At 28.6% G+C, this 27,884-nt stretch overlaps 1 protein-coding gene and 1 long non-coding RNA gene across 30 annotated transcripts; one reads left to right on the top strand and one right to left on the bottom strand.

Annotated features, from left to right (window-relative positions):
* Positions 1 to 2,264: 2,264 nt before the first annotated feature.
* Positions 2,265 to 12,369, bottom strand: LOC147802084 (uncharacterized). Of its 5 annotated transcripts, none has more exons than XR_015429716.1 (4): positions 12,108 to 12,369; positions 10,581 to 10,672; positions 6,768 to 7,045; positions 2,265 to 5,924 (listed from the first exon to the last, which is right to left on the bottom strand). It is a non-coding gene; the product is annotated as an uncharacterized LOC147802084 (long non-coding RNA). The 5 variants fall into 5 exon arrangements; XR_015429717.1 differs by having other exon boundaries at positions 6,768 to 6,991; XR_015429718.1 differs by having other exon boundaries at positions 6,768 to 6,937.
* Positions 12,370 to 15,082: 2,713 nt separating this feature from the next.
* Positions 15,083 to 27,543, top strand: LOC147802083 (tyrosine--tRNA ligase, cytoplasmic-like). Of its 25 annotated transcripts, XM_087153748.1 has the most exons (7): positions 15,927 to 16,237; positions 17,146 to 17,244; positions 23,378 to 23,501; positions 24,881 to 24,961; positions 25,071 to 25,122; positions 26,728 to 26,904; positions 27,404 to 27,543. In XM_087153748.1, the coding sequence occupies exons 3-7, from the start codon at positions 23,496 to 23,498 to the stop codon at positions 27,430 to 27,432; spliced, it is 345 nt and encodes a 114-aa protein (XP_087009874.1). In that variant the 5' UTR covers positions 15,927 to 16,237; positions 17,146 to 17,244; positions 23,378 to 23,495; the 3' UTR covers positions 27,433 to 27,543. The 25 variants fall into 25 exon arrangements, 22 of the variants coding, with proteins under 22 accessions (XP_087009866.1, XP_087009863.1, XP_087009874.1 ...); XM_087153740.1 differs by lacking the exons at positions 15,927 to 16,237; positions 17,146 to 17,244 and adding an exon at positions 15,083 to 15,225 and having other exon boundaries at positions 25,050 to 25,122; XM_087153737.1 differs by lacking the exon at positions 17,146 to 17,244 and having other exon boundaries at positions 15,916 to 15,949; positions 25,050 to 25,122.
* The last annotated feature ends 341 nt before the right edge of the window (positions 27,544 to 27,884 follow it).

Here is a 27,884-nt window from a genome sequence, read left to right as displayed (position 1 = left end):
ACTTATAATTTTTGAAATTTTATTTTTCTGAGAGATTAGGCCCATTTCAGCATGTTATAAGCAATTTCAATAAACCCGTTCTTAAAAACACTAAGATTATTAAAGCGTATAATAAAGCAAACTACATTCTCTTAGTATCTGTAGAATATTATGTATTCGACAAAAGTCATCCAAAAAGTTATTTGCATATAAAACTTACTTGCAAAAAGTTATGTAAAATCCTTAATTCTTCCAAATAATACTCAAACTAAAATAGTAAAATCTACGGGAAAAATTTAAAAAGCCAATATTTTCATAAGTTAAAAGAAACTAGATTCCATAAAGTGAAATAGCACGAAATCATTTAAATTTAATGGTTTTTAAACACTATTTTCGTATTCTTTAAAAACATAAACTATTCTCGAAGAAGTTAAAAGATTTAGCGTTAGAACAATACTAAAAAGAGTAAATTATTAAAAGCTTTGTTTCACACAAAATCTACGAAATTACCGTTAAGGCTGCTTCATTTAATTTAGCATAATTTAACACGATTTTTAGCACTAAGGAATAGTTAAATATACTTCAAAAAATTCAGATTCATAATAATTCAAAAATGAATTTCAGTCTTAAAGCATCGAATTTTCAAAAATCAGAGAAAATGTTTCAAAATCCTAAATACAAAGTGTAATAGCATTTTTCACGAAAGAAAAATTTCTAACCTCTGTTTGCATTTATAACGTTTAATATTTTTTTCAAACAATTAGGTTTTGCTGCTAAAATAAATAAATTTCTAAATCTTTACATTTGAATTAATAATGCAATGTAAAAGACACTTAGTACATTTAAAAACTGAATAGTGTTTTTACAATATAATGGAATTAACGTATGCTGATATACTTTGCTTTTTAATATAAAGAAGATTTAGCATTAGTAAACCAGATCATATTAAGCGCCATAAAACTTGTTCTCTACCATGCCGAGTATACTGGTTTTAAGTGGATTTTAAGTAAATCTTTGTAATTTTTCTTCAAAATTTTTTATTTAGGTTTCTTACCGAAATAAGAGTTTGTGCTTAAGTATCTATAAAAGATCATCTGTTATCGCGATCCCATAACATAACGCAACAAAAATTTGTTCTTATTTAATAAAAGACCAAAAATAAACTAAACGTAAGTTTTATTTCTGTCCAAGACAAATTACAAACTTCTACAAAATTTAGCATTTTAAAGAAATCAAAACAATAATTCAATACAAAACACTAAAAACATTCGCCACTAAATCTATTTAATAAAAAAATTAAACCAATATTACATTTACTATTTTGTTTCTACACAGTTGGAGATTTATAAATGGCTAATTATATAAGTTAACGTAATTGTTTATTTAACTATTTTCTCTGAAACTATTGTAATAAAATTTTTGAACATGTGATTGCAACATTTTTAAATAACAAAACTTAAAAAATTTATGACAGTTCACTTTTAAAATTTTGTTCAGTTAAGTTTAGCTAAAAGTTTAAATTTTATTTCGCAGTTTTGAATTTTTATCTAATCTCATTTAATGAAAGCCAAAATTGAAGGAATCATTTTGAAAAAGGGGTTTCTTCAATGGATCCAAATTGAAGAAGACCCTTTTACAAAATGACAGATTCAACCTTAGGCTTAAGCTACTATAAAATTTAGAATTTTAAACTGAAATAAATTTAAGAAAGATAAAAATTATACTCACTACGTTAATTTATAAGAGTGTTTTACTATTACTGTTAAAAAAGGTCCAGTTTTCAAATATAGAAAGTTACAGAATAAATAAAATTGCATTGTCATACACAATTTTAAATTTATAATTAATATATATCGGAAAATTTAGTAATCCAGAAAAAAAATCATTAATTTAGAAAATTTAATTTTATTATATTTTGACAATTGGTTCAAAATTTAGTATCTTTGAAAATTTTAAAAAGATTATAAACTTGTTCAGCAACCTTTGGTTTAATACGAAACAAACTACTGGATTAGCTAGTATTCATTTTTTAAAAAATGATTTATACTAAGAGCATTTTTAGTGGCGAAATGTGTACAAAAAGAGTGCTTTAAAACTAATATTCAAGACACATTACTCACCAAATACTTATATATACACACAATAATATCGTTGACATCAACATTAAATATAAATTGAATTTCATACTATTGTAATACAATACATTTGTTACTAAATACACATTGTCTTAAAATAAAACTAATTTAAGAAGACAGTTTGAGTCATGTGATAACTGATACAAGATATTTAAGAAAAACATTTAGCTTTAGGGTAACAAGAATTAAGATTTCAAAACATAATTTCAATTCAAATTTAGTTACTTTTAACACAAGTTTAAAGCGAATAAAAAAATTTTAAATTTATTGGTAAATTGTACTTTTAATACATGGAAAAAGGTAAATTTAGTGTTAAACATTTCAATTAAATTTTGGCTCATAAAAAATTCGTATAAAATTTGCTTACATTTAAACCTTTTATTTATTTGAAAGACTTACGTAGAATTGAAAATTTAGAAAATTATTAAATGCAAATACTGTTAAATTACTCCAAATTTAGAAAAGTTTTGCCCTACGACACTCCAGAAATTTGTTTATCGATTATTAGCACTTAAAGATTAATAAAAGTCAAAGTCGAAACTTATCTGCATCGAAATAAATGTTGAAAATGGCAACTATAAATGTTCGCTTCTGTAGTTTATATATTTTAAGACTTGGAAAGTTAGAGCTGCATTTTAAATTTTGGTATAAAAATTTTCATCTTTACATCGATCGGAAATCTAAGATCTAACAATTCTAAGTTTTAAATTCAGATCGATACAAAGTTTAACGTTTATTTTAAGATCTTCCATCAAAGGCAGCCCTCATCCACATAACGCTTAGATCCCTTTTTTTTTTGAAAATATTTTTAAGAGATTATATTACTGTCTTTATCTCAATGAGTTGTCTAGTTCTAATAAACACTTTATAAGCGCTGGGGGATTTTTCAGGGCACGAACCTGCGAAACTAAAATTGCAGTCCAGGACCTTACTGTACTCCACCAAACCCTTTAAAATTTTATTCATGACCTAGTTTAAGAGTTTCTATGTTGTTCGGCTGTAAGTGCTAGAGTTCCTCGGAGTCTCTGTCAAAGTTCACGTTTAATAGTAATATTAAAGTAAAAGATTAAATCCTTATTTTTCCTTCAATGTTACTTCAACTCTAAATCAAATTATCAGTAGTTTTATTATAAACTTGGGAGACTTACCTTTATTAAAAATCTCAACACACATTTGCCCTCTTATAACTATAAAACACTTCAGACATCCAGATTTCCCCCTCTAGAGTTTTTTTAATATGTTTACGAACAAATAATTTCTGAAAATTTTTATTTGAAATTTTTTTAATTTAAGCACTTCGGTTTTATAAAAAGCTCCGTCTACTCAAGTTAAAATTTCTTAAACTGGAAAAATTAAAAAGGGTTTAGTTAATAATCGAATTCTATTTAAACTTTTGGTTTAAAAGTATTGTGCATATTGACTGGAGCTTTGATTTCGTTACAAATAGTTTTGTATTGGCACGAAAGCTCGTATTATGAGATTTGAGGGGCTGCAGACGCAAAACTATATGTTAATTGAGCAACTTTTTACATGACTTTTGTCTTAAAGTTTATGTAATAGACAAATCTGGGGCTGTCATTGAAAACAAATCTCTTCATATTTACTTTCTATTTAAAGTAATTTTTTCGAAAGAGTTTCTTTTACATTCAGATTCTATAAAATATTCATGTCAAAAACAAAACTAGTAGAAAATTAAGTCTGGCTAGAACTAAATGGAAACCTGGTTTTCTAGGTAAAATGGACTTGAAGGTTTGAATGAAGCTATAGTTATAAAGTTCTCTCAAATGTAATAAGCGCAATTCGTAAGCTGTAAATTTATAATAATTGCCATTAAAAGGACCTTTTTACAGTGTTTGAAAGTTAGTTTTTACTTTAAAGAACTTGCTGTGACCTTTGAAACAAAAATTCCTTAAAAATTTAGTAATTCAAAACTTTGATTTTTATTAAAAAATAAAATTTCCGGTTAAGATATAAATTTTTCAGCTCAGTTTCTATTCAGTCCAATCCCAATTATAATTTTACTTTTATTCAAAAAGATGTTTAGTCTTTTACTCTATTCTTATTCTACTACTGAAGCAGCGAATTAGTGTTATGGTTAATGTTAAGGTATGTTACGTGATTATTGAACAGTTAGTCATTATCTGACTACTCCAGCAGCAAATAAGAATCATTAAAACTCAAATTTGTGATAGACTTTAAATGTAATTTATCTTATATTTGCTATTAGTAATTTGACTGGACTAAATAGCTTATTACTTTTACAATATTAGCCACTTGCTAGAATAATATTTTGATATTAGTTTTGAACTACGTTGAAAATTCTTGAGACAAGTAAGCATTTTTATGGGAAAAAAATTATTAAATTTTCCAACTGCAATTACACCAATATTATAAAATCTTTAGATTTAAGCTAAATCACGCAAGAACAATTCTTCAGAAGTACTTATTTCTGAATTTGTTTTCTCAACTCATTTTAATTAGAGCTCGTAGACTATTAAAAACTTTTAATTATATAATTAAGCTTAAAAGTAAAAATCCTATTTAGGTTTTTACATTCATATAGTCCCCCCCCCCTCACTTCCGCCTTAGGGTTTTTAGAATTTAGTAAAATAAAGTCATAAGTCCATTTTTTTCCTAACTGAAAAGCAGGTTTACTGTGAAAGCAGACAAATTGTATGCTTTATAAATGCCCTAAAACTGTTCAATTAAAAATTCGTTCTATAAACTTGGTACCGAACGACGTAAATATAAGTCCAGTTTCTGATATTCAAAATCAGATACTTCTGAATTATTAAATATAACTTTAAAAGTATTTTTAGTCTGTTTTGTGCATCTATAAAAATACCAAAATTTCCAGCAAAAACTTTGAGAATTGCTTGACATTTTAAATTTAATTATTAATTGAATTAATTGTTTTCAGAATCACACCCTTTTTAACTTAAAGTTGAATCTCATGAAGAAAAAAAAACGCTAATAAAGAATTACAATGAATGTTTTTATTTGAAAGCACACATATTTATTACTTTCACAATAAGAATGCTAGTTTCTTCTAATTTTTGTGTCAACAATCTAAATTTGGATAAGTTTGGCGAAATTAACACTTAATTAAGCAATTCCGAAGACTGAGTGATCGCCCGATGTTTTCAATTATACTAGCGCAAAGGATAACTTGAAGGACAAAAGACCTGAGCAGAGTTAAAATCTTACATTCTTCTCGATGACTTCATAAAACGTCCCATAACATCTTAAATCAGAATTTAAAATTCGGTTAAGGAAATAAGTTCTTCACAAATTTTGATATTTGATGAGGGAATTAGCGTACTTAGAGATTTTCTCTATATGCCCTATATTTTTATTATAAAATGATTTTTTGCATCAAACAGTATTTGCTTTTACCAATATTTACTGGAATCTTGTAATTTGACACATTAAAGAAAATGTTTAAAAATAAAAAGTTAAAATTTATGAGCATCTGTTTGCTCCTTGACTTTCTATAGAGTTTAGGAATATTGTAATCAAAATTTAATTGAAATGTTTTTAATTATATATTGCTTGAAAATAATTCTTAAGGCTATTTATTAGAAAAGTAAGATTGAAACTATTATCAACGATCTAATATATCTGCATGAGTCAAGATTAACATGTGTAGGCAATTAATGCGGTAAGTGTACAAATTAGGAACATTCCACATAATATAAAAAGAGTTCTTGACCTGTATAGAGTTCTATTTCAATTTGTTGCATTCGACGTTCATCTTCATGCAGTGAACTATGAGTGTTCATTCCAATAGAAGTGAGGACGGTAATAATTCTGAAAAAACAAAAACAAATCATCACTTTCATAATTAGAGATAAAATGAGTGTAAATACTTTGACAAATTTCTTTCAAAAATTACTGGAGTGGCAGCAGTTTAAAACTTTCGTTGCAAACTAATCTTAAAAATGAAATTTTAAACTGAAACCGAAATGGCTCTGGAATTAACCCGTCAATGTAAATTGATTTAAATTTATGTTTTAGTGAGAAAATTTTTTCAACTGACATGAAATTCAAGTTCAATAACTAATATTCATTTGAAACTAAGATATAGTGCTTAGAAAAAACAAATATTTAAATTTAACACAAGTTTAACAGTTAAAGTTTGAGACGTAACTAGATTTAAAATATTGTATTATATATTATAATACTTTAAAAAAATTACTAACAGAAACTCGAAATTCCGAAGACATAGTCAAACAGAATTTGAACAGAATAAGAATTTGTATCTGGGCTATCGTGGTTTCATATACACGATGGTAGAGTAAAAGGTAAAGCAAAAAGGTTTTGCGTGCACAAAACAGTTGTAAAAACTTGTCTTTAGCCAGATTTTGTTTAACTTTCATTAAAACAATCTTAAAAGTCAGATTTCCGTAAATAGCAAAGAAAAAAACTGACTTCCACTTTCAAATATAGATTAGTGTCTTAAATTTAATAAATTCAAAAACTACGTAGTTTTATTACATAGTTTAAAATATATATTTTAGAATACGCAAAAATTTCTAGTAAAAGTTTTTTTAAGATAAATTTTATGGCAAGCTTTATTTAATTTTTTAAGACTCATGCAAGCAATTTTTGAGAATCTCAAATTGCACAGCTTACTACAGCTTACATACACACCTTGTTTCGATGTCCTTAAAGCCAGAATTCATTTCTGGTTACTTCTGTTAAGCAAGAAAATGTTGCTAGTTCTTTCCATGTTGTGAAATTCAGGCATCCGGTGAGCAATAGTCAGGCTGCAAATTCATCTCTTACTGTGAAATTCAGGCATCCGGTGAGCAAAAGTCAGGCTGCAAATTCATCTCATACTGTGAAATTCAGGCATCCGGTGAGCAATAGTCAGGCTGCAAATTCATCTCATGCTGTGAAATTCAGGCATCCGGTGAGCAATAGTCAGGCTGCAATTAAATATTAACTAATTACTGGACCGTAAACCACTTACATTAGTAAATGAATACTTTCGAAGTGATTTTTAAAAAAAATTTCAGTTCAAAATGTTACGGTAAAATGTGTACAGATTTCTTACAGCCAACGCACTAAATTAAACCATTTTGATTGGAAGAAAAAATGAAGCTGCTTAAAAAATATTTTTCAATCAAATTGTTTTTAAACTTCAGATTCATTTAATATTACACGAAAAAAAAACGACACAGTTAAAGGGAATTTTTGTTTGACAATTCAGTTTAGCAACCAGGTGGCTGATCCATTACTTATCATTGGAGAGGAATTTTACAAATTTTGCCATTTAACAAGTTAATAAAGCTTTCCTTAAACACTGCAGAAAATTTCAATTCACAGAAGCTTTTCAAATGATATAAATTTTAAGCAAAGAATTAATCAGATCATAAAATTTACGAAACCCAACTCATTTTTTGATCCCATAAGTTGCTCTTTATTACACAATGTTCTAAAAACTTCGCATTGTCTGCTTATTCTTATTAGCCAGAAAAATCACTGTATTTTATCTCAAGATTTCTTTAGTTAGCAAGAGCATAATTAAATAAAAATTATCTGTAAATTACTTGTTATTCTGTTTCAATCTATGTATAATCTTTACTTAATAGTGTTTTGAAATGCTCTGCGCTTAAACACTTCGTTAAAGTTATGATCCTTTATTAAGTAATTTTATATTAGCATACTAAACATTTCATAAAAATATTTATAAATATCAGTTTTACGATTTTTAAATAGTCGATTACGATATTTACATTTTTGGTAAGTTATTTAAAACTTTCAAAACATGCTGTTAAAATAATGACAAAAGTGAGACATTTTTGACTAGTAGCACTACTTAGTACCAAATAATCTACCCGAAAATTTAATAGGAATTTAAAAAGTCTTGCATGTTTAGCTAAAAGACTGATATCCCAAACAGAATCAGGAACTAAATCAGGGGATACATTAAAAACCTTTGATCTTTTAATTTTAATAAATTGAAATTCTCTTGTTAATAACGGGTGTTTGGGAGGCGAAGCCTGCAAATGAAAATCAAATTTAGAAATTAAATTTAGTTTTACCAGTTTTTCAAATTCTATTTTAGGGTTCTGTAATAGAAAATAGTTGTCAAGGCAATTTTCTCGAAATCTACAAAAGATACTCTTTTTACATTCGAATCGTAGTATTCTCGTGTAAAATAAAAAATTGCTTTTAAATCATCAGAACTCTGTATTTCTATCGAAATTTCATTTATAGTAGATAGAACTGCTAAGTATTGAGGATTGATGGGTGCAATAAAAGTCACGACCCGAAACCAACTACATACGAAAGCAGAGACATTGAAGACTTGAAGCGTTGATTGGCGGAGAAATAAAGCACATAATTAGCACGGCTAGTAACACCCCTACTAATTACTATCGTATTGTATCTTATGAATTTTATTTGACAATTTTACTAGTTTCTATTAATAACCTTTGCTGAAATAGAATTTAATTTATTAAAAATTTTATAGTTTGTTTTTATAAAATTTACGGGACCATTTACCCTGACTTATTTTACAAAATTCATTGCTTCAAATAGACTTCCTGTGGGAGATTTGTAAAATTGAATTCCTCATTTAATGGCACGACAAAAAGTTTGCGCGTAATCCAAAAAATGGCGACAACCGCTTAATAAAAAGTGTTGTAGAACAAAGAACAGTTCCAGAACATTGTGAAACAACAAGTTTTTAATGAATTACTTTGTGTTAAGTATCTGCCACCACTTTTGGTACTCGGTAGAGCAAACATTTATATTTACAGTAAACTAAGTACACACAGGATTCAATAAAGTTACTTTAAGAGACAATCTGATTAAAGTGAAAAACATTCAATTTAGATTCCACATAAATAGTGACTCTTTAAATAACATTTGTTTGAAAAACCATACAAAGGCGTTGTGTAAAGAGAATATTAAGATTATTTCGAAATAAGTTTAACAGAACCGAAAACTAAAGTTTTCCCCTTTTTCGATTAACACCGTTTAAATTTTGTCTGAAGGCTCGATTTGATTAAGGCTCAGTTTGGTGTTCTTCGCACTATTTTTAGTTTTTCAACATCAAGTTCGGAGAGTTAGTACACCAGTTTTCAGCGTGGTTAAAAGAATCCAGTGGAAATTTAAAGTTAAAAATCTACCAAATAATAGAAACCCTTTACCATTACTTTTGAATTTCAATGAAATACTGGTGAGAATATAGTTTGCAGAAAATTACTATCATAAAACAAAAGGTGGAAACATTAAAAACATCGTTTCTAACTTAAAATCCCAGACTGCAAACTAGAAAATAATGAATTTGGAAGTAACTTAAAATTAAGCGAGTCTGTCTAAAACAAGAATGAAACTTAAGACACTCGCAAAAATCGAAAACTAGAAAAATGTAACTTTTGTCGAAGAGTTATTAATTTGTTTTTGATGTACTTAAAAATATTCAGTATAATAAATTGCTATTTAACTGTCCTTTCTTACTCCAAATTACACTAAATCTCAGTTTTAATCCTGTCAGTTTAGACCAAGACCGCTCGGTTGTTTCTCCGATAGAATCATTTGTGAATAATTTTACTGAACCAAGAGTATGACAATACGGATAGGAGTTTGTTGGACGAACATAATATACAGAATAATTTTGACTCTTTAAATCATGCGATTTTCAATGACAGAATCGGTTTGAATAATAAAATTTATGAAAAAGTTTAATTTTTCACTTCTGACTAACTATTTGATTGCTGTTGCTTAAATTTTATCAGTTTTGGATGTTACTTTGTCTTACAATTCGAAATTTTAGACTACAAAATAAAAAATTTGCTGGGAATTATCTTCGGTTAAATAAGCTTCATCAATGAGTGAGTCACCGTTTTTGAATGGATCTCCCGATGCATAAAAAGAAAATTCAGACCAGAAACAAAATTTGAAAGTTCTTAAGTCTCAAAACGAAAAAACAAATCCTGAATTTACAACTAAAAATACTTTTTAGCGGCGAATATTAGTTTCTATCTAAATTCATAGCAGTGTTGAAGACAACCAACATGCAATCTATAGTTTTCACACAAAGTGTATCGACGTTCGAAAAAAAAGAAAAAGGAAAGAGTATTTAATGTATGGTGTGAATGAGCGAGAGACTAGTGTAAGCTTCTACCATTATAAAAATTTCAGATTTATAAACATTTAGATTATTAGAGCCCATAAATTCCTGAAAGCTAGATTCGGTATTATTGTGAAAAAGTTTCTTTATAAGATTGTTTATGTTTTTAACATTTAATTTAGAAAAATAGTGCAGTTTTTACACTGTACGCTGATTTCTTTTATTTCTTTGTGTTCCCAACCAAAACAAATTGTGTTTTTGAGAGGAAATTCTTCTTAAAGTTTAACGTTTACAAATGCTTAGTCTCAAAGAGTAAAGAAATATTTAAAGATTAAAACAAATCTTCATTAATAGAAACACAAGAAAATAAAAATGCTCACTTTTGTTTTCATAGAGATTCCACAAGCATTGGTAGTTTTATAATCAGGAAAAAGAAACTCCATTCGTAATTAGACAAATCCAGTCAGAAATCCTGAATGAAGCAACAAAGAGTAACGTTACTTTTAAAAGAAACTAGTCAAATATATAATATACATTGATTATAAAATATATTGGATAATCGTAATGGAGAAATGCATATGAACTTTGCATAAAGTGTACGAGAAATTTAAGTAGATTGCAAATTTAATAGGGATCTGTATCTTTTGGGCAACAAATTTTATTCATAGTGGTCAGGAATCTAAAAAAGATACTGCCTTGTTAACCCACTGGAACAAGATTTATAAACAACCCGATATTATTAAAAATATAAAAATAAATAGAATGAATTGGATGGCCCACGTGATTCGAATGAGTGATGAAAATACAATAAAAAATATGCTGCTTTTTAAACCCATTGGAACAAGAAAGCGGGGAAGGCCGCTGTTAAGACGGGCTGACTCTGTGGAGTCAGACTTTCTTGCAATTTATGAAAAGAATAGGAGATAAATCGGAAGTCATTATGGAGAAATCTTCAGATGAAGGCATTGGCCCTCATTGGGCTGTCTGGCCAACCATGATAATGGTTAGGAAACTTTGTCCAAGTCAAAGGTGTATTTATTATTTGAGTACCCTAGCAAGTTTGAAAGTGTCCAACAAGATACATTTTTTGGGATTATATAGTTGCTATGTATTTTGCTTATATTATTAAGAAAAACATGAAACGATGATAGCCAGAAAGCACAGCAGAGCTGCGATTAAAAATTTGAATGTCAATCTGAAAGCGGCCGGAATTTACAACAGACTATCGTTTAGGCATTATATCGGAGAGCCTTATAACCAGGAATTTATCGAATAAACTCACAAACGGGTCTGAAACTGTTGGAGTTTCAATTTTAAGATTCCAAATATGAAAGGTAATAGAAACTAATTAAAAAGTGGTCAAAAGGTCTACTTTGTATTATCCACTTTAATTAGAAGTACTCAATATATCGCCAGAGAAGTTTGTAATAATGTTTGAATGTAAAATAAGGATTCGAAACTCTGCAACAAAAAAAATTGCATAAAAAATAAATTATACGAGTTTTCAATAAGTAAGATTTTCAATAATAGGAACAATTGATTTTAGTTCTCTGTAAAAACTCTGGAATAAAAATTCAGAGTTGTATCTAGTAACAAGAATTTGTACGAATTCAACAACTACACAGGAAAAGGTTAACCAATCGAATATTACGTAAATTTTTTATATAGCGTGCGTAGATGCTTTAAGCATCTAAACGCTATTTAAAAATCCTAGTTCATCAAAATCTTATTTTCCGAGAATTAAAAATTTAGTGAAGCTTGTTTCATTTGAAATTAAATTATTTATTTTAGAGTTACTAAGACTTTTTCAACGACTATAAAGTTGATATGAATATGAACTTTTTTTATCTTAAAATAATTTCATACAAAAAATATTGCTGGTTATACCAAAATTAAAGTAAACTTACCTGTTAATATTGAAGCAACAACAGACGGTATATCCCACAATTTCAACTTTGCACGAACCACAGATACGTGAGTAAAGAACGAGCGAGTGTTGCTCTCTTTATATGAAAGGGTGAATGCTTGGGATCGCATCCGACTGTTCATTTTTGTCACAAAAACCATTTTTCTCTTCAGCTGCTTGCTTGACAGGAAAGGATTGATCACTGGTGGCTTCTCACAGTGTCCCAGAATATCACCGAATTCAAGCATCACTGGCTGTGTGTGGATGGGTGAATACTTCGATCAGTCTGCGCAAGTTCCGAGGGTGTGTGGTATGGGTCCTCATTAGTATGCTCTGCCGTAGCGTGCTCAACTCCACACGTAGGCTGCCAAGCTACCGAAGCGGAGTCGCCATCCCTGCTGCAGAGGATCAAAATAGTGATAGCATGTCTTCGGATCATGCTCAGGGATGTTTCCTAGACCGTTGCTAATAGCCCATTGTGCAGCTCCAGTGCAACGTAAATGAACTAGAACTACAACTATCTCTGATAGGGACCGTGGTAGCTCAGTGTTTAGAGAATCGGACTCTGGTCCGGAAGGGCCGGTGTTCGATCCTGGATGCCGCTAAGACCCATCGAATAAATGCGTTATACTTACTTGTAAAATATGTGGAATCTAAAATCCTGTGGTGGGTCACCGAGCAGTATCGTGGGTACAGGGATTTGGAGAAATGTCCGTCCTCTTCAAATCTATGTCTGCCTTAAGAAAAATTGTGATGGCATGTCTTCGGATCATCCTCAGGGATGCTTCTCAGACCCCCGCCTATAGCCATTGGCCAGCTCTAGTGCGACGAAAATAAATACCTACTAAACTAAACTCAGTGGCCCGACAGCCCATAGAGGGCCAAGGCCTACTGTGCACATCTCAGTTTTCTTGACCTTGGGCTTTGGGGTACAGGAGTAGATGTTCTGTTTAGGTGCTCAGTTAAACGCGGAACCTCCAGTGTTTAGCTCCTAAACATGCTTGGTACTCATTTATCGACCCACTGAAGGGATGAAAGGCTGAGTCAACCTCACCTCGAACGCAGGACCTGTGCCACGAGAGCGCGAAGCCCTAACACCCAGCCACCGGTGACCTACTTACTTACTTATCTCTAAAGGTATTTTTATCTAATGAGTACCTTAGAATGTTTGATGCTCTCCAAAGGTGTTGGTACTGGTACACCATATTTGGCTATTGAAAACCAGGCATTAAATCACTTTTTTTTATCCTTTATCACTGAATTTTTCTCTGTTCTGCTACTTTCGCTATGTATCTATAATTTAAACTCATCTCTCTCAAGATTCAGAGGATAAAATTGAGAACCATATAGATCCTCTTTACCAACTGAACTCCGTGACAGAGGGGGATCTGTTACGTAGAGATAGCGGGTTCAAGTCTCACCGTAAACCTGGTGTCTCTGCAATGTCCTAATGTGTACTATTCGTACTATTCGTAAATGAACAACAACAGTATTAATACAGTGATCCGTTCAAAATTGATGCATCACTATATAATATAAAAAATTTTATAAAATTTTGAATTAAGTAATTTTAGATGTCAAAACGCGAAATTTCAAACAATATTTTTTGACAAATTAAAATTTAAATATTCGAATATATTTTTTGAAAAATTAAAATTTAAATATTCGAATATATTTTTTGAAAAATTAAAATTTAAAATTAAGGTTTTCTTAAAATATTCTACCACAATTCGACTGTTTGAACATTATTCTATCTATCGAATATTTTCTATCGATCTATCGAATATTTTTCCAACCAACTTCCTTTTGTTTTCAATATTCGAACCCACTCCCTTTTTTATCAGTACTCGAATCGGATATCATTTGAAGAGCTTTCAGGCCCACTCTCTTTTGAACAATTCTCCAACCCGCAATCTTTTTTATCGGTACTTGAACCCTCTATCAATTAATCAGTATTCGAACTCATTTTTTTAAATCGGTACTAGAATCCACCGATTTTTACCAGTTCTCGAACTCGCTATCATTGGTTCAATACTGGTTTCTGCTATGATTTGATCATTACTTGTATCCACTATCTCTTATCGGTACAACGGAGGAAGTGGCACACCCTCTGAAGGTCGGTGAACACAACTCCAACAGGGTGACGTGTGATGCATATAAAGAAATAAAAATACATAGAAATAAAAGAAATTGGAAACATGAAATTTTAAAACACCAAAAATTTTTAAATGTTAGATTGTAATTTTTTTCAAAGCATTTAAAATACTTAAAATTTAAATTTTTTTATTGCCTTATTACAATTTATTCATTTGTATATATATATTTTTCAGGAAACGAAGACAAAAAAAATTGCCCCGCAGTGGACTGATCTTTGAGACGCGGCTCCCAGTAGATCACCGCAGTCAAGCATCACTGGCTGCAGTCAGTTTGCGGGTGGGTGACCACATGGATCAGTCTGCGTAGGGACAAAGGGTGTGCGGTATGGGTCCTCGTTGAACTGTTCTATCGTAAAGTTCTCGACTTCGCGTGCAGGTCGTCGGGATACCGAAGCGGAGGTGCCATCCCCTCTGCAGATGATCAAAATGGTTTTCCATACAGTCGCCAATAGCCCATTGTGCAGCTCCAGTGCGACGTAAATGAATTACAAAAAATTTAGTATACTGTTTCCTCAAAAGAAACTAATGTTACATGAGGTCGCAAGTTAACTGGACACACCGGGATATGTTCTGAGTCTATCTCTGCATGTTTTATTTGTCTTATAGTGGTAATGCTTGTAAGACACGGTTCCCAGTAGATCACCGAAGTCTTAATCATAAATAGTAAGAAAAAACAACAAAATACTCCCCACATTTATCTCTTTAATACTGAGATCAAACCAGTGAAACACGTTAAATACCTCGGCGTCACGATCTCATATAATTTGAGCTGGAGTACTCACTTAAACGACATAATTAAAAGAGCCAGAGGAGCGTTTTTTGTGCTCAAAGTCCTCCTGCATAAGAATTCAAAGCTTGATCTAGCAAATAAAAGAACTATCTATATACAAGCGATTCGACCAATTCTTACGACCCTCACTACTATAAGCAACAACCTAAGAAAGAAGCTATCTACAACTGAAGGTAAATTTTTACGCACAATGACTGGCGCCCCAAGGGCGATTAGCAATAGATTACTCAGAAAAGACTTAAACATTGATGATATCAATTGTTTTATAGCCAAATTGACCACAAAATTTTACAGCGACGCAAAAACTTGCACCACATCAGATTTCAATAAGTTGTTCGATATTGATGTAATCCGTGATAATTCGAATTTCAGCCCAATTACCGCCTTTTTATGCTCAGACTGCATACTATCAAAATACTATTCACTTTATCATACAACTCTACTCAAGGGGATCTCCCCATTCCAAAGATGATTTTCACTTCAAAACTAAAGATTTACTTCATTAAGGACTTGATTTGTCGTTACAACATACTACAACTTCAAAGATATTTAGGACCTCCTAGAATACGACAAAACAGAATCGATGAATCGGTTAGTGGCGCCAAACGCCGAGATAACCCCAATATCCAGCATCCAGTAGATCCAATACCTCCTAGAAAAGAGTAGGCCTCTGCACGGGTTACCATAAATATCCTTTAGTAGTCCAAACGTAATGACATACGCCGTATTTTCAACCACTGCGCAGCTTAGTACCCCGAACGTAATGACATCTTTCTTATTTTTCATCAACTGCGCAGTTAACTTCGTCACATCGGACTACTAAATTGATCCGTGCTGAGGCCTTCATACTTCTAGGAGGTGTTGGTAGATCACCGAAGTCTTGCATTCCTGGCAGAGGTTAGTGAGAGGGGGGTGACAACAGCCCGTGGAGGGACCGAGGGTGTGCGGCATCGGTCCTCGTTGAACTGTTCTACTGTAGAGTGCTCGATTGCGACAAGTTAAAAGATATTTTGCCAAACTTGTGGATAATTTAAGTATTTTGTTAACAACCCCATTACATGTTTTGCACCGTTCTTTTAGCAAAGTAAAAGCTACGAAAACCTATTTAAGATCTACAAAGACGCAAGAGAGTTCTTAAGTAATAATTTCTATCAGTTAAACAATTGACTATCTGCGTCTGCTAAAGTACGAAAAAATACATTTTAATGTTCATACTTGTATGTATTTATGTCATAAAAGATTACATTCATTAAAAATATTACTTTTAATAGATATTTATATTTGAGTATTTGAGGTGATAATCTTCATTCATTAAACTGACAGATTTCTTTTTTTTAAACCTTGAAATCATTCATTGTTATTCATTTTCATTATGTCTTTCTTAAATCACCATTCAGGGTTGATTTCAATTTTCTAATTCTCTAGTAGTAGTATTGTAATTTAAAATATAAAAAGGCAATTTTATACAGTGTCATGACTACACCTTATTTACTAAAAACAAAAGCAAATTTTCTACTATAAAGCCAAGTAAAAAAAGCTCTTAAAATCTGGTATTTAATAAAATTTTAGTAGTTTTTGTTATTATTTTTGTGGATTCTATATGGAATAAATTCTGAATCCGATAAATGATTCTTCTTTAAATACTTACAACTGTGGTAATAATATTTTATAAATACTTTTATCAGTTTTTTTAAACTTATTCAATCCTAACTATGCAAATCGTTAACAATTCGAAAAACTAAATTAGATTTATTGTTCATTCTATTTGATATTTATTTATTTATAAATCAGTTTTTTGTACATAAATTATTTGTATCTGTCAAATTGTTACGTAAGCTGATTTCTTAAAAGACTGAGTACTCTGTAATTACTTATAAGTAAACCTAGTTTTAAGCACTATATAAAAATTTCTCAAACATTTCATAACAAAATTTGCTAATATTCTCAGAGGCATTTATAGCATCAGATATATTTAACATAGATTCCCAAATATTGTGTATTAATATTTCTAAGCATTTATTTCATACTGCAGTGATTATTTTTCAGGTTATTTTATATATTGTACATTCATTGTTTCACTCACTATTTTACAGGTATTTATATCGAATGTTTATCAAAGTGCGACTTAAAATTAATGACTGATGATTGTGTTATCAGGGCCTGATCTGGACATCAGGGAATCTCCACTTGTTGTAACTTTAAACCAAATTTACTTGTTATTTATTTACAAAATGCCTTTAAGTTATGTATGACATAAGTGAATAGTAAATATTAGTAAATTTGCGGCAGAGTTGGCCAAAAATGTAATCGATTACATTTTTTGATTACAGTAATCAATTACTTGTAATCATGATTACAATTTTCAAAAATTTTGATTACAGCTGTAATCATGATTACAATATTGATTACAGTAATCAATTACTTGTAATCGTGATTACAAAGTTTGATTACAGCTGTAATCATGATTACATAGTCGATTACAGTAATCAATTACTTGTAATCATGATTACAATTTTCAAAAAATTTTGATTACAGCTGTAATCATGATTACAGTTTTGATTACAGTAATCAATTACTTGTAATCATGATTCCAAGTAATTGCGATTACAAGTAATCACAACAAAAATGATTACAAGTAATTATGATTACAAGTAATCAAAATATATGATTACATGTAATTTGATTACATGTAATTTGATTACATGTAATCATGATTACATGTAATCTAATTACACGATTACAAGACTATTGTATTCTTATAAATGATTATATTTTACAGTAGATAGTAGAATGTATTTTATAAAGATACATTTTGCACGTATTAACATGTACTGCATTTTGTACGTATTTGTATACGTACAAATGAATGTAACTGAAATGTATGTACATATGATTTTATCTAGTGCATATGTTCAGACATTTTAGTATCACACACATGTACATACACTGTACATGTATACATGTACATTTATACACAATGAATATATGCATTTCATGCAAATATTTGTGTATGTACAATGTATATCTATGTTCATGTACGCATGTATATACAAGTACTTGTGTTTGTACGAACATACATACATTGTCTGTACAATGCATGTCCCATGCATGTATGTGCAATTTATTTATGAACAGTACAATATATGTATGCATGTACAATATAGGTATATCTGTAGGATGTACAATATATGTATGTATGCATGCATGTACATGATATGCATGTCCAGTGTATTTTTGTACATGTACATAATATGTTCATGCTCAATGTAAGTATCCAAATATGCATAATACATTTGTGAACTATTGTACGTACATTGGGCGTATTTATATTTCACATATATTCATACATGCATTCGACATGCATAACGTACGTACACACATTTGAGATGCATATATTGTACAGAAGTATATACATATAGCGTACAGATGTACATACATATAGCGTACAGATGTATATTCATATAATGTACATATGATGAAATGAACATATAATGTTCATATAATGTACATATGTGTGTACATATACAGTACGTTTGTGCATAAATATATTGGGCATAATTCTTTCGTACAAATTTTACATGTGTACATGCATGCTATCCCTATCTATGCATATGGTGCAATGTATATATGTACAATGAATGTATCCACACATGTACAATACACGTATGTTCCATGTATGCATATCCATATGTACTATATATGCACGTACAATACATGAATGTATGTACACACATTGTACATGCGTACATACATTACACGTATACATATGTACATTACATTTATGCCTAAATATGTGTACAATGCAATAAATAAAATGCATGTAAGTTAACTTTTAATGACTCAAGCAAGTTAAATGACAAAATCAAACGATATTTAAATTTAGTTTTCAGCTTTAATTGTTCTATATCATTTTGAAATTCTCTGAATAAAAAATTATTTTCAGGTATTTTCATGAAATGTTTGACAATACAGATTTATTTTTTTTATAACATAATGCATGATTCATAGAAATGTTTTAAATGGTAAGAAAAACGGTAAATTTTATGTGTGGAATTAATATTTAGAAATTCCAAATAAAATTATCGTTTGCTTTCTAAAAAATATGAGGTCGAGTTTCATATACCTTAGAATAATTTAAAAAAATTTTTTAATAACTTTACTCAGATAAATTTTTTTAATGTATGCACAATGTATGTGTATATTGTAATTACATATATTTAAATGTACGCACGTATTTGTACATAACTTGTAATTATGTACATGTATACGTTGTATGCACATGCATACATTGTGCATATACTATTTTTTTGTACATCCATGCATTACATGCGCATAAGTATTAACAAAGTATGTAGTTATACAAGTACATACGTAAGTTGTACATAAGTACATACTTTGCGTGCACATATATCGATGTACATATAAATATGCATGTATACATGTACGCATTTTATTTACGCAACTATGTGCATATATTGTACCTTTAAATAACATTTTTACAGATTGTACGCAAATACGTACAATTTTATATACAAACGTACATTGTATATACGTGCTATTATCGTAAATTTATACAATATATGCACTTAAGTGCATAAAAGCATGCAAACGCATAAACATTATTTTCATATACGTTCATACATACATTGTCTATGTATACAAAGATACAAAACATTGCCTTTTTGTACAAACTAACATACATGCTTACATGTATCATAAATGCATAATTATATGTACTAAGCATATGCGCATTGCATTAAGTATATTACAATATAATTATGAATATTGTACGTACAAACAACGTTTGTGCATACATCGTATGTATAGGAATCGCAAATTGTACGTTCATGCGTGCGTACATTCTATGTACATAAAAATATGTAAACACATGAATACTTACATAAAAAATTTGACTATAGTATACAATCGTAATAACTTGTAATCGTATAATTTGATTACAAGTAATCACAATTACATGTAATCAAATTACATGTAATCATGATTACATGTAATCATATATTTTGATTACTTGTAATCATAATTACTTGTAATCGTTTCTGTTGTGATTACTTGTAATCATGATTACAAGTAATTGATTACTGTAATCAAAATTGTAATCATGATTACAGATGTAATCAAAATTTTTTGAAAGTTGTAATCACGATTACAAGTAATTGATTACTTGTAATCGTGATTACAAGTAATTGATTACTGTAATCAAAATTGTAATCATGATTACAGCTGTAATCAAAATTTTTCGAAAGTTGTAATCACGATTACAAGTAATTGATTACTTGTAATCGTGATTACAAGTAATTGATTACATAGCTGTAATTATCTGTAATCAATTACAGTTGTAATCGATTACTGTAATCAACGGCCAACTCTGATTTGCGGTTATATTTCTTTTAATTTTCGCTAACTCATAATTCTAATACGAGGATTGCTATTTATATTTCTGGCCTAATAATGAAAAAACAAATATGTAGGATCGAAATTGGTTTTATTGTTTTTCAAAATATTCTCCATGATGATCAATACTACACTTTTGCATGCGTTTGAACCAATTTTCAAAGCACTTTTTCCAGTCCGATTGAGGTAACTTCAAAACATGCGTTTTGAATGCATCAACCGCTTCTTCGGGGGACGAAAATCGTTGTCCACGTAATTTATTTTTGATGTGTGGGAATAAGAAGAAGTCATTGGTTGCAAAATCAGGGCTGTACGGCGGATGACCCATCAGTTCGATCTTTCGCTTCGTCAGAAATAAGTATATTTTTTTTCAGCAATTGAAACTAATAAATATAGTTAGTCCAATATAGTCCACACAAAAGCACAGTAATTGTTGTTTCCTCTTAATATATTGTATATAATATGAACAGGGAAAACACAGGGGATTTTTTTTCCTAGATTTGAGTAGCAACTCTGAGAAATAATTAATATTTTTGCCGAAAATTTTTTGCAGTGATATAAAAATAAAATTTATTAATTGGAATAATAAGAGGGAATGATTATTTATTGTTATGGATCATAAAATAGTTTATTTGTGTTCTTTAAACCAAATGTAAAGTAATTTAAAATTGAAAATAATTTACATGTTTATTATTAATATGAACAGGATCTAAGTATTTTTCATTAATTTCAGTGTCAAAATACCAACTTTGGTGAGCTTGTCGGTTTTTTTTTATTTATTTATTATTGTTGATCATTTTGATTTTAACAAGTGAAAAGTTTTCTTCGTATTGTTCTATGAAAAAGTAGTGTGTAGGAGGGCAATTTCAGTACAATTTTGCCTGATGTGTAATCCCTTAAAGGATTAACGATTACTAGTAATGATACAATATATGTCCTATTGCACTTACAAGCAGGATTGGAAAAAAAATTATTTTGTCAGGGTTAAATTGGATTTTTTCATCATCTCTTTTATTCATTAAAGTCTTAGAGTAAGTCTTGCTGCATGAATGAACACCATTAATTTTATTAATATTAAAATAGATATTAATACATTTTATTATTAATATCATTTACATTGATAAATTAGCAATAATTTTTTAATAAGAGTTATAGGGTTCAATTACCTTTTGTAGGATTTACATATTCTGTTTTAGGATAGATTTAAAAAAACTACTAAATGTTTAAGTGAAGAAATAAGTTATTTATTTTAATTCAATTGAAAGTCAATTTTCAAAGTAAATTCTTAACGTGGGGAATGTATTTATGCAATTGTGCATTACATTACTTTTCTAACAGTGTTGTGTCCTTTTTTATGTATAGTCAAAGCGGGCTTCTAGAATAAGCTCTACTATTTCAACAACAAGGATTACATCAGAACAGGAATTTTGTACAAGTATTTTACCAGTTAAAAGGGGCTATTTTTTAAAAGTATCATTTTAAACTATGTAATTAGACTCACTGTTTAGGAAAGTAGTATTTAAAATACACTTTTTAAAAAAAATATTTTCCTATTTCATTGAATAGTGATTCTAATCATATTTTATATTGTATCTTGTTATAACTGGTTTTAATTATCTTGTGAATTAGTATCTCAAATTTTTGTGAGAATACCTTAGTACATTATTTCCACTTTCTAATAATACATATTTAATTAAAATTTAATGAACAGAATATAGAAGTAATGGAAATATAAATATTTCAATGTATGTAGTTTATATTTTGTTCTATTATAAACTTAATATCTTGAGCTGATATGTTAATAATAAAATGCAATTATGAAAAAACGTGAGTTTTTTTCAAGTGGTTTTTCTCAGGTTGGGTAAAATCAGAACAATCCTGCTTACAAGGGAAGTGGATAGCTTAAAAATTCCTATATAAGCAAAGTTAAACCTAAATTTAAGAGCATTTTTAAAAACCTTGGATAGGGTTTATATTAGCTGTCTAACTAGGGTAAAATATGCTCCATTAAAGTTTCTGTTCATTTATTTTTAAACTAATAGAAATGATGTCCTAAGATTAAATCCCAGCTGGAAAGGTTGAACTATATCTCTAATTTCCTTTTCTAAAAAAGATTCATAACTATTTAATATTTTATTCATTTAATAAATTTTTTATTTATTAATTTAGTTGTTCTTAAAAATTACTTAAATTTTTAAGAACAACTAAATTAATAGAAATTTAAAATATTTTTTTTTGATTAAAATATCTAGGTCATTGAGAAAAAAATTTTAAAATTTAAAATAACATTTTGTATCTTTTTAAAATTACAATCTAATAAAAATTTTATTTTTTATTTAAAATGTATGGATTATTTAAAAAATTTGCAGTTCAAAATTTAAATTAAAATTGTATATTTCTTTTTTAAGTAATCCATACATTTTAATTAAAAAATAAATATATTTTAAATTTTTTTTGTTTTTAAAAATTTAATTTTTTAAAAAATAAATTTAAACTAAAAAATAATAATTTATAAATTGAATAAAGCATATTAGATAGTTATCAATCTTCTTTAGAATAGAAAATTGGAAATAAAATTCAATCGTGCCAACTGAGATCAGGACCCCCAACTCAAGACCTCTCTGGTAAAAGGCATAGAGCCTAATCACTATACCACCATTGAGATAAGTCTGGAAACTTCGTTAGTTTAAAAATAAATGAACTGAAATTTTAATGGGGCAAATTAGGTGTCTAATTTTGTTTTGATAGGAATTTTTGAGATGTGTACTTCCCTTGTTAGTCTAATTTTTATGTCTTTTTTTTTCACCATTACAAAAGCTTGTTTATAAAACCAATCAGATTTCTCTTTATATAATAATGTCTCTGTATGCAATAAGCTGTCTTATTTTAACTAAGCAAAGTTTATATTTTTAGAGAATATACTTTAGATGTGTACAGATTATAATCTTTAGTGACGGAGCATGATGCAAAAAAAGCTGAAGTTATTAAGCAAGTAGATCATCCTTTCCTAATCAGTTTAACGTATCCAGGAATGCAAGTTAGTATACGCAATTCTGATATAGCATGTCATATTTATGTTTAAAAAGTGTGTTGATTAAAAGGTTCTCTGTTATAATGTGTATCTAATTGTGTTTCAGGGTAATTTGTAAAACTCTATTGACATTATACGGTTTTAATAAGTGCTTAAAAGCTCATTAAAAGCTTAAAAGGAAAATTTTTAAATTTAAATTAAAAAGCTTATTTAAGTGATAAAGGTTTTTTCTATCAGTAAATCCATTAATCAGGCTGTAAATTGACTGCACAATTTATTTAAGAAAGTAGTAATATAACAATTTTGTTTTTTTATTGCTACATTAATGATCTGTTAATCATATCATTTGTCCTCTAAATCAAATTACATATGTTTTCTGAAAATCGTGCATTTCTTAAAGTTTTTAGGATTATAATTAGTTTTTTGGTTTATACCTTTTAGCATAATTCCAATCTATAATGGCAAGATATTTACTAAAATCTATGATATTTAATTTATTTTATCATTTTTTTTTTATTCTCAGTTTTGAAATTTTTTTAACTAACCATTTTTCCACAAGTATTAAAAACTAATCTAATAAAATTTTAAATCTATGGACTGATAGTGTTTGAGGTTAGGTACTGGCAATTTGGAATTTTCCTTGCAGCATATTAGGAAAACAGTTAATAATAAATTTTTAATTTTTGTGAAGTTATAAGTTTTGACAATTAAATTGATTTTTGTATGGCCAATTTTTCTTCCTAGATCTTTCATATTTATACTAATAGTTTTATTTTAATGTAATATAATGTTATTTATTTAACCAGAATTTTATCATTCCATATAACTTGAATGTTTTTCAATTCCTATATTTTCTGACCAACTGAGCTACTTGATATAATTTCATTTTTCTGTTAAGAATTTTAAAAGATAAAAATATAAGATTAATTATGTTATTCATTATTAAAAAGTATTGAATTTGTTGGACATAAAATTAGTTCCTCAATTCTTTTTCTTTTTTTCTTTCTTACTCATTGTTATTTTACTTTTTTTTCTTTGGTTGTAAAAAGCTTTTAGCAAGGCATTTTATTCTGATCTCACTCGTAAAATCTTCTAATTTCATGAACTGTTATTTATTACCCTGTCATGAATATGGCATGGTAATAAATAACAGTTAATATAAGCTGTAAAAATTATAGCTTACAGCTTATGGGAATAAAATTATAAGATTTTTTTTAATAATGATAATTTTTATTCTATTAAATTTTTTTATTACTTTTTGATGTATTTTTTTACTTAAAAGTATACTACATTAGAAAATAATCAAAAAATTATTTGTAATGAACTATTTAGCTATAAAACTATAAATGCAATAATCTGAATGCAATAGTTTCATTTTTCAACAGGCCTTAGATGAAGAATACCTTAAAGTAGATGCTCAGTTTGGTGGCGTTGACCAAAGAAAGATTTTCACTTTCGCTGAAATGGTTTGTTTTTATGAACTGTTTCATATAAAATATACTTAAATTTTCATTTTTTGCATTAATTTCATTTTTTAATTGTAATATTTTTAAGTATTTTTATGATATGTTTCAGTATTTACCTCAATTGGGTTATGCTAAAAGAATTCATCTAATGAATCCAATGGGTATGAATAATTTTTGAAATGCATGTTATACTTTATTTTAATGAAATGCTTGCAGTAATATCATGGTTAAATTAATAGTTTCTTTTCATCTCTTTTACTTACATATCTTTTCTTTTTAAAATAACTTCTTTTTCTTTACATATCTTAAATGATTTTATCTACCAACTATTTGACTACTCATAGTAAAAATATTTAAAAATAAACAGTAATTTTTGCATATTTTATCTTTATGATTATTATGATGGAATCCAATTGATAATTTATGAAAGTTTATTAATGCCATTCACTAATTTATAAAAGCAATATGATTTTAATTAGGTGTTTAACGTCTGTTTAGTTCACAACGCATATTTATGAATTGAGATCAGGCAATAGTTTAATCTAATGAAAAAGAGACTGAAGGAAACTCAATATTGGGTATGTGTTAGAGGCAAAAATTATACAGATGTGATGAAGTCTGCAAAGTGAACCTTTTGAATTTGGATTAGATGGGAATTGCAAATGTAAAATTGTGGATTCTCTTTAAAAAAAATTCAAAAAATTTCTCTCATAACAGTTTTTCCCCCTCCTTTTTTTAATAATAGCATAATATCTGTAGCAAGTATTAAATATGTAAAATTTTAAACATGTTTGAAGAATTTACACAAGTCATCATCATCATCAATAGCTCGACAGCCCAGGGTGGGCCTTGGCCTTCTCAGGAAGTTTTTTTCCAGGCTAACCTTTTTTTTTTGCTAGTGTTTTGCAATTTTTTGTTTTTAGGGCCAAAAGATCTTTCCCTAGGCTATCTATCCATCTCAAATTCGGCCTGCTTTTTTTTTCGTGTGTCAACTGGCCTGGCATTGAAAACTCTGGTGGTACGGACGTCGACCATTCTTACACAAGTATCAGATTCATTTAATCTTACCTCAGTTAGGCTTCAAGTCTTATAAAACTCAAGATGCCAACCAAGAGAGCAGTTACTAAATTAATAAAAACTTACTGTTAAATTTCCATCTTGTTATTTGGATCCTGTATTGAAATGAATTTTGTTTATCTAATTTTTTTTATGTTTATATAAAAAATATTGTGATATTTGAAATTTTTTAATTATAAATATTCATCCAAAGTTCCCTTTAAACTAGAAATAACTAAATTCTTTGTCTTAGAAATGTTGGGGGCCCTAAATGAGTATACTTGTTTTATTTTGTCAATATTGTTTGTTCAGAGGGCATCAATATTGCACTGTTTTCCATTTTGGAATGAAAAAAATTGAAAATGTATGCATTCATTATCCATATAAAGAATGTAAATTTTTCATGATTCTCATCTAAGAATAAATCAAAATTAATTTTAATAAATCAAAATCAATAAAGTAAAATGAGAGAAATGATTAAAAAATATTTTAAGATTGAAATTTATGCAATTAAGTTTTGTTCATATGCAAATTTTTTTGGTTATCTTAACAGAAGTTTATTTAACGAATTTTTCTTAAAATATTTCTGCTATCCTTTAACCTTCTTTTCATGAATAAATAATGTTGTTTCAAGTATGCTTTATTTTTGCGAAATTCATTTAATTGTAGATTTGCTCTCTTATAAATGTATTACATTGTTTTAATATTAGTGCCTGGACTTACTGGTGGTAAAATGAGTTCCTCTTTAGAAGATTCAGGAATAGACTTATTGGATAATCTCTCTACTGTTAAGAAGAAGCTCAAAAAGGCATTTTGTGAACCTGGTAATTTAGAAGATAATGGAGTTCTGGCTTTTGTAAAACATGTGCTACTCTTCAAAGATGAAGGTTAAGGACTTTCCTATCGTTTTCAGATCGTTTTTAAAATTGAACATTTATTTAGAAATGTAAGATATTTGTATGTCTAATTTTTTTTTATCTTACTTTATATTTGCCACATAATTTTTTTAAACAACTGAAATAAAAAAAATGTATTTTGTATTGAATATTCAAAAAAAAATCATTTTAAGATTCAGAAATTTTCAAAAGTGGTGTCAGAAAAATGAATTGTTTGTTTTTTAAAATGAGCCATCCGTGTTTTCGCATTTTGTAACGTGGTTTTTTTTATGTAAAAAGTTCTTTGAAAAAAAGGTTAAAATTATACTTAAAGTAGTTTTTGTAAGCATTACCAAGCTAAGATTTTTAATATCAAACTTAGAACTGTAATGTATGGTAAATTGCCGGTTAAGTTCAATTCCATATAATTTCTTGCTCTATGTTCACCTATACTTAGTTTTATGAAAAGTTATTTTATATTTCTTTTATTATTTAATTTGCATTTCTTTAGATTTTGTCATTCGTCATTCAGAGAAATGAAGAAAATGGTGGAAACACAAATTATAAAAATAATGTGTATATAGAAGACGACTTTGAAAATATGTGTGTATTTGTGTTAAAATATGTTAATAAAGATTTTCAAAATGTTAATCACCTGCATATGTTCATCATATTTTCTTTATGTTTATTGTGTTGAAACGTTATTGTTACACATAGTTGTTTAAAAATAAAATAGGAAACACAATCTATAAAATAATGCTTTATATTTTGAGAGATACAAATATATTTTTATGTAGTAAGTGACAAGAGGAGGTAGGGGTGAGTGTGACATTTGGATATGGTGAGTGTGACATTTTGTGATAAAAGGGTGGATGAAAAATACTTGGGAAAAAATGTGTGAGACATCATTTATGAATGATCTTCTAACCTAAATATTAATTTATGGCCCACAAGTTGCATATTTTTTTACATCATATTTAAGAAAAATTCTA

Source organism: Parasteatoda tepidariorum, chromosome 10, assembly GCF_982258835.1.
Source record: "Parasteatoda tepidariorum strain Cologne lab strain chromosome 10, Ptep-v5.0, whole genome shotgun sequence".
NCBI classification, from domain to species: domain Eukaryota; kingdom Metazoa; phylum Arthropoda; class Arachnida; order Araneae; family Theridiidae; genus Parasteatoda; species Parasteatoda tepidariorum.
This window is presented reverse-complemented; position numbering and strand designations above follow the sequence as displayed.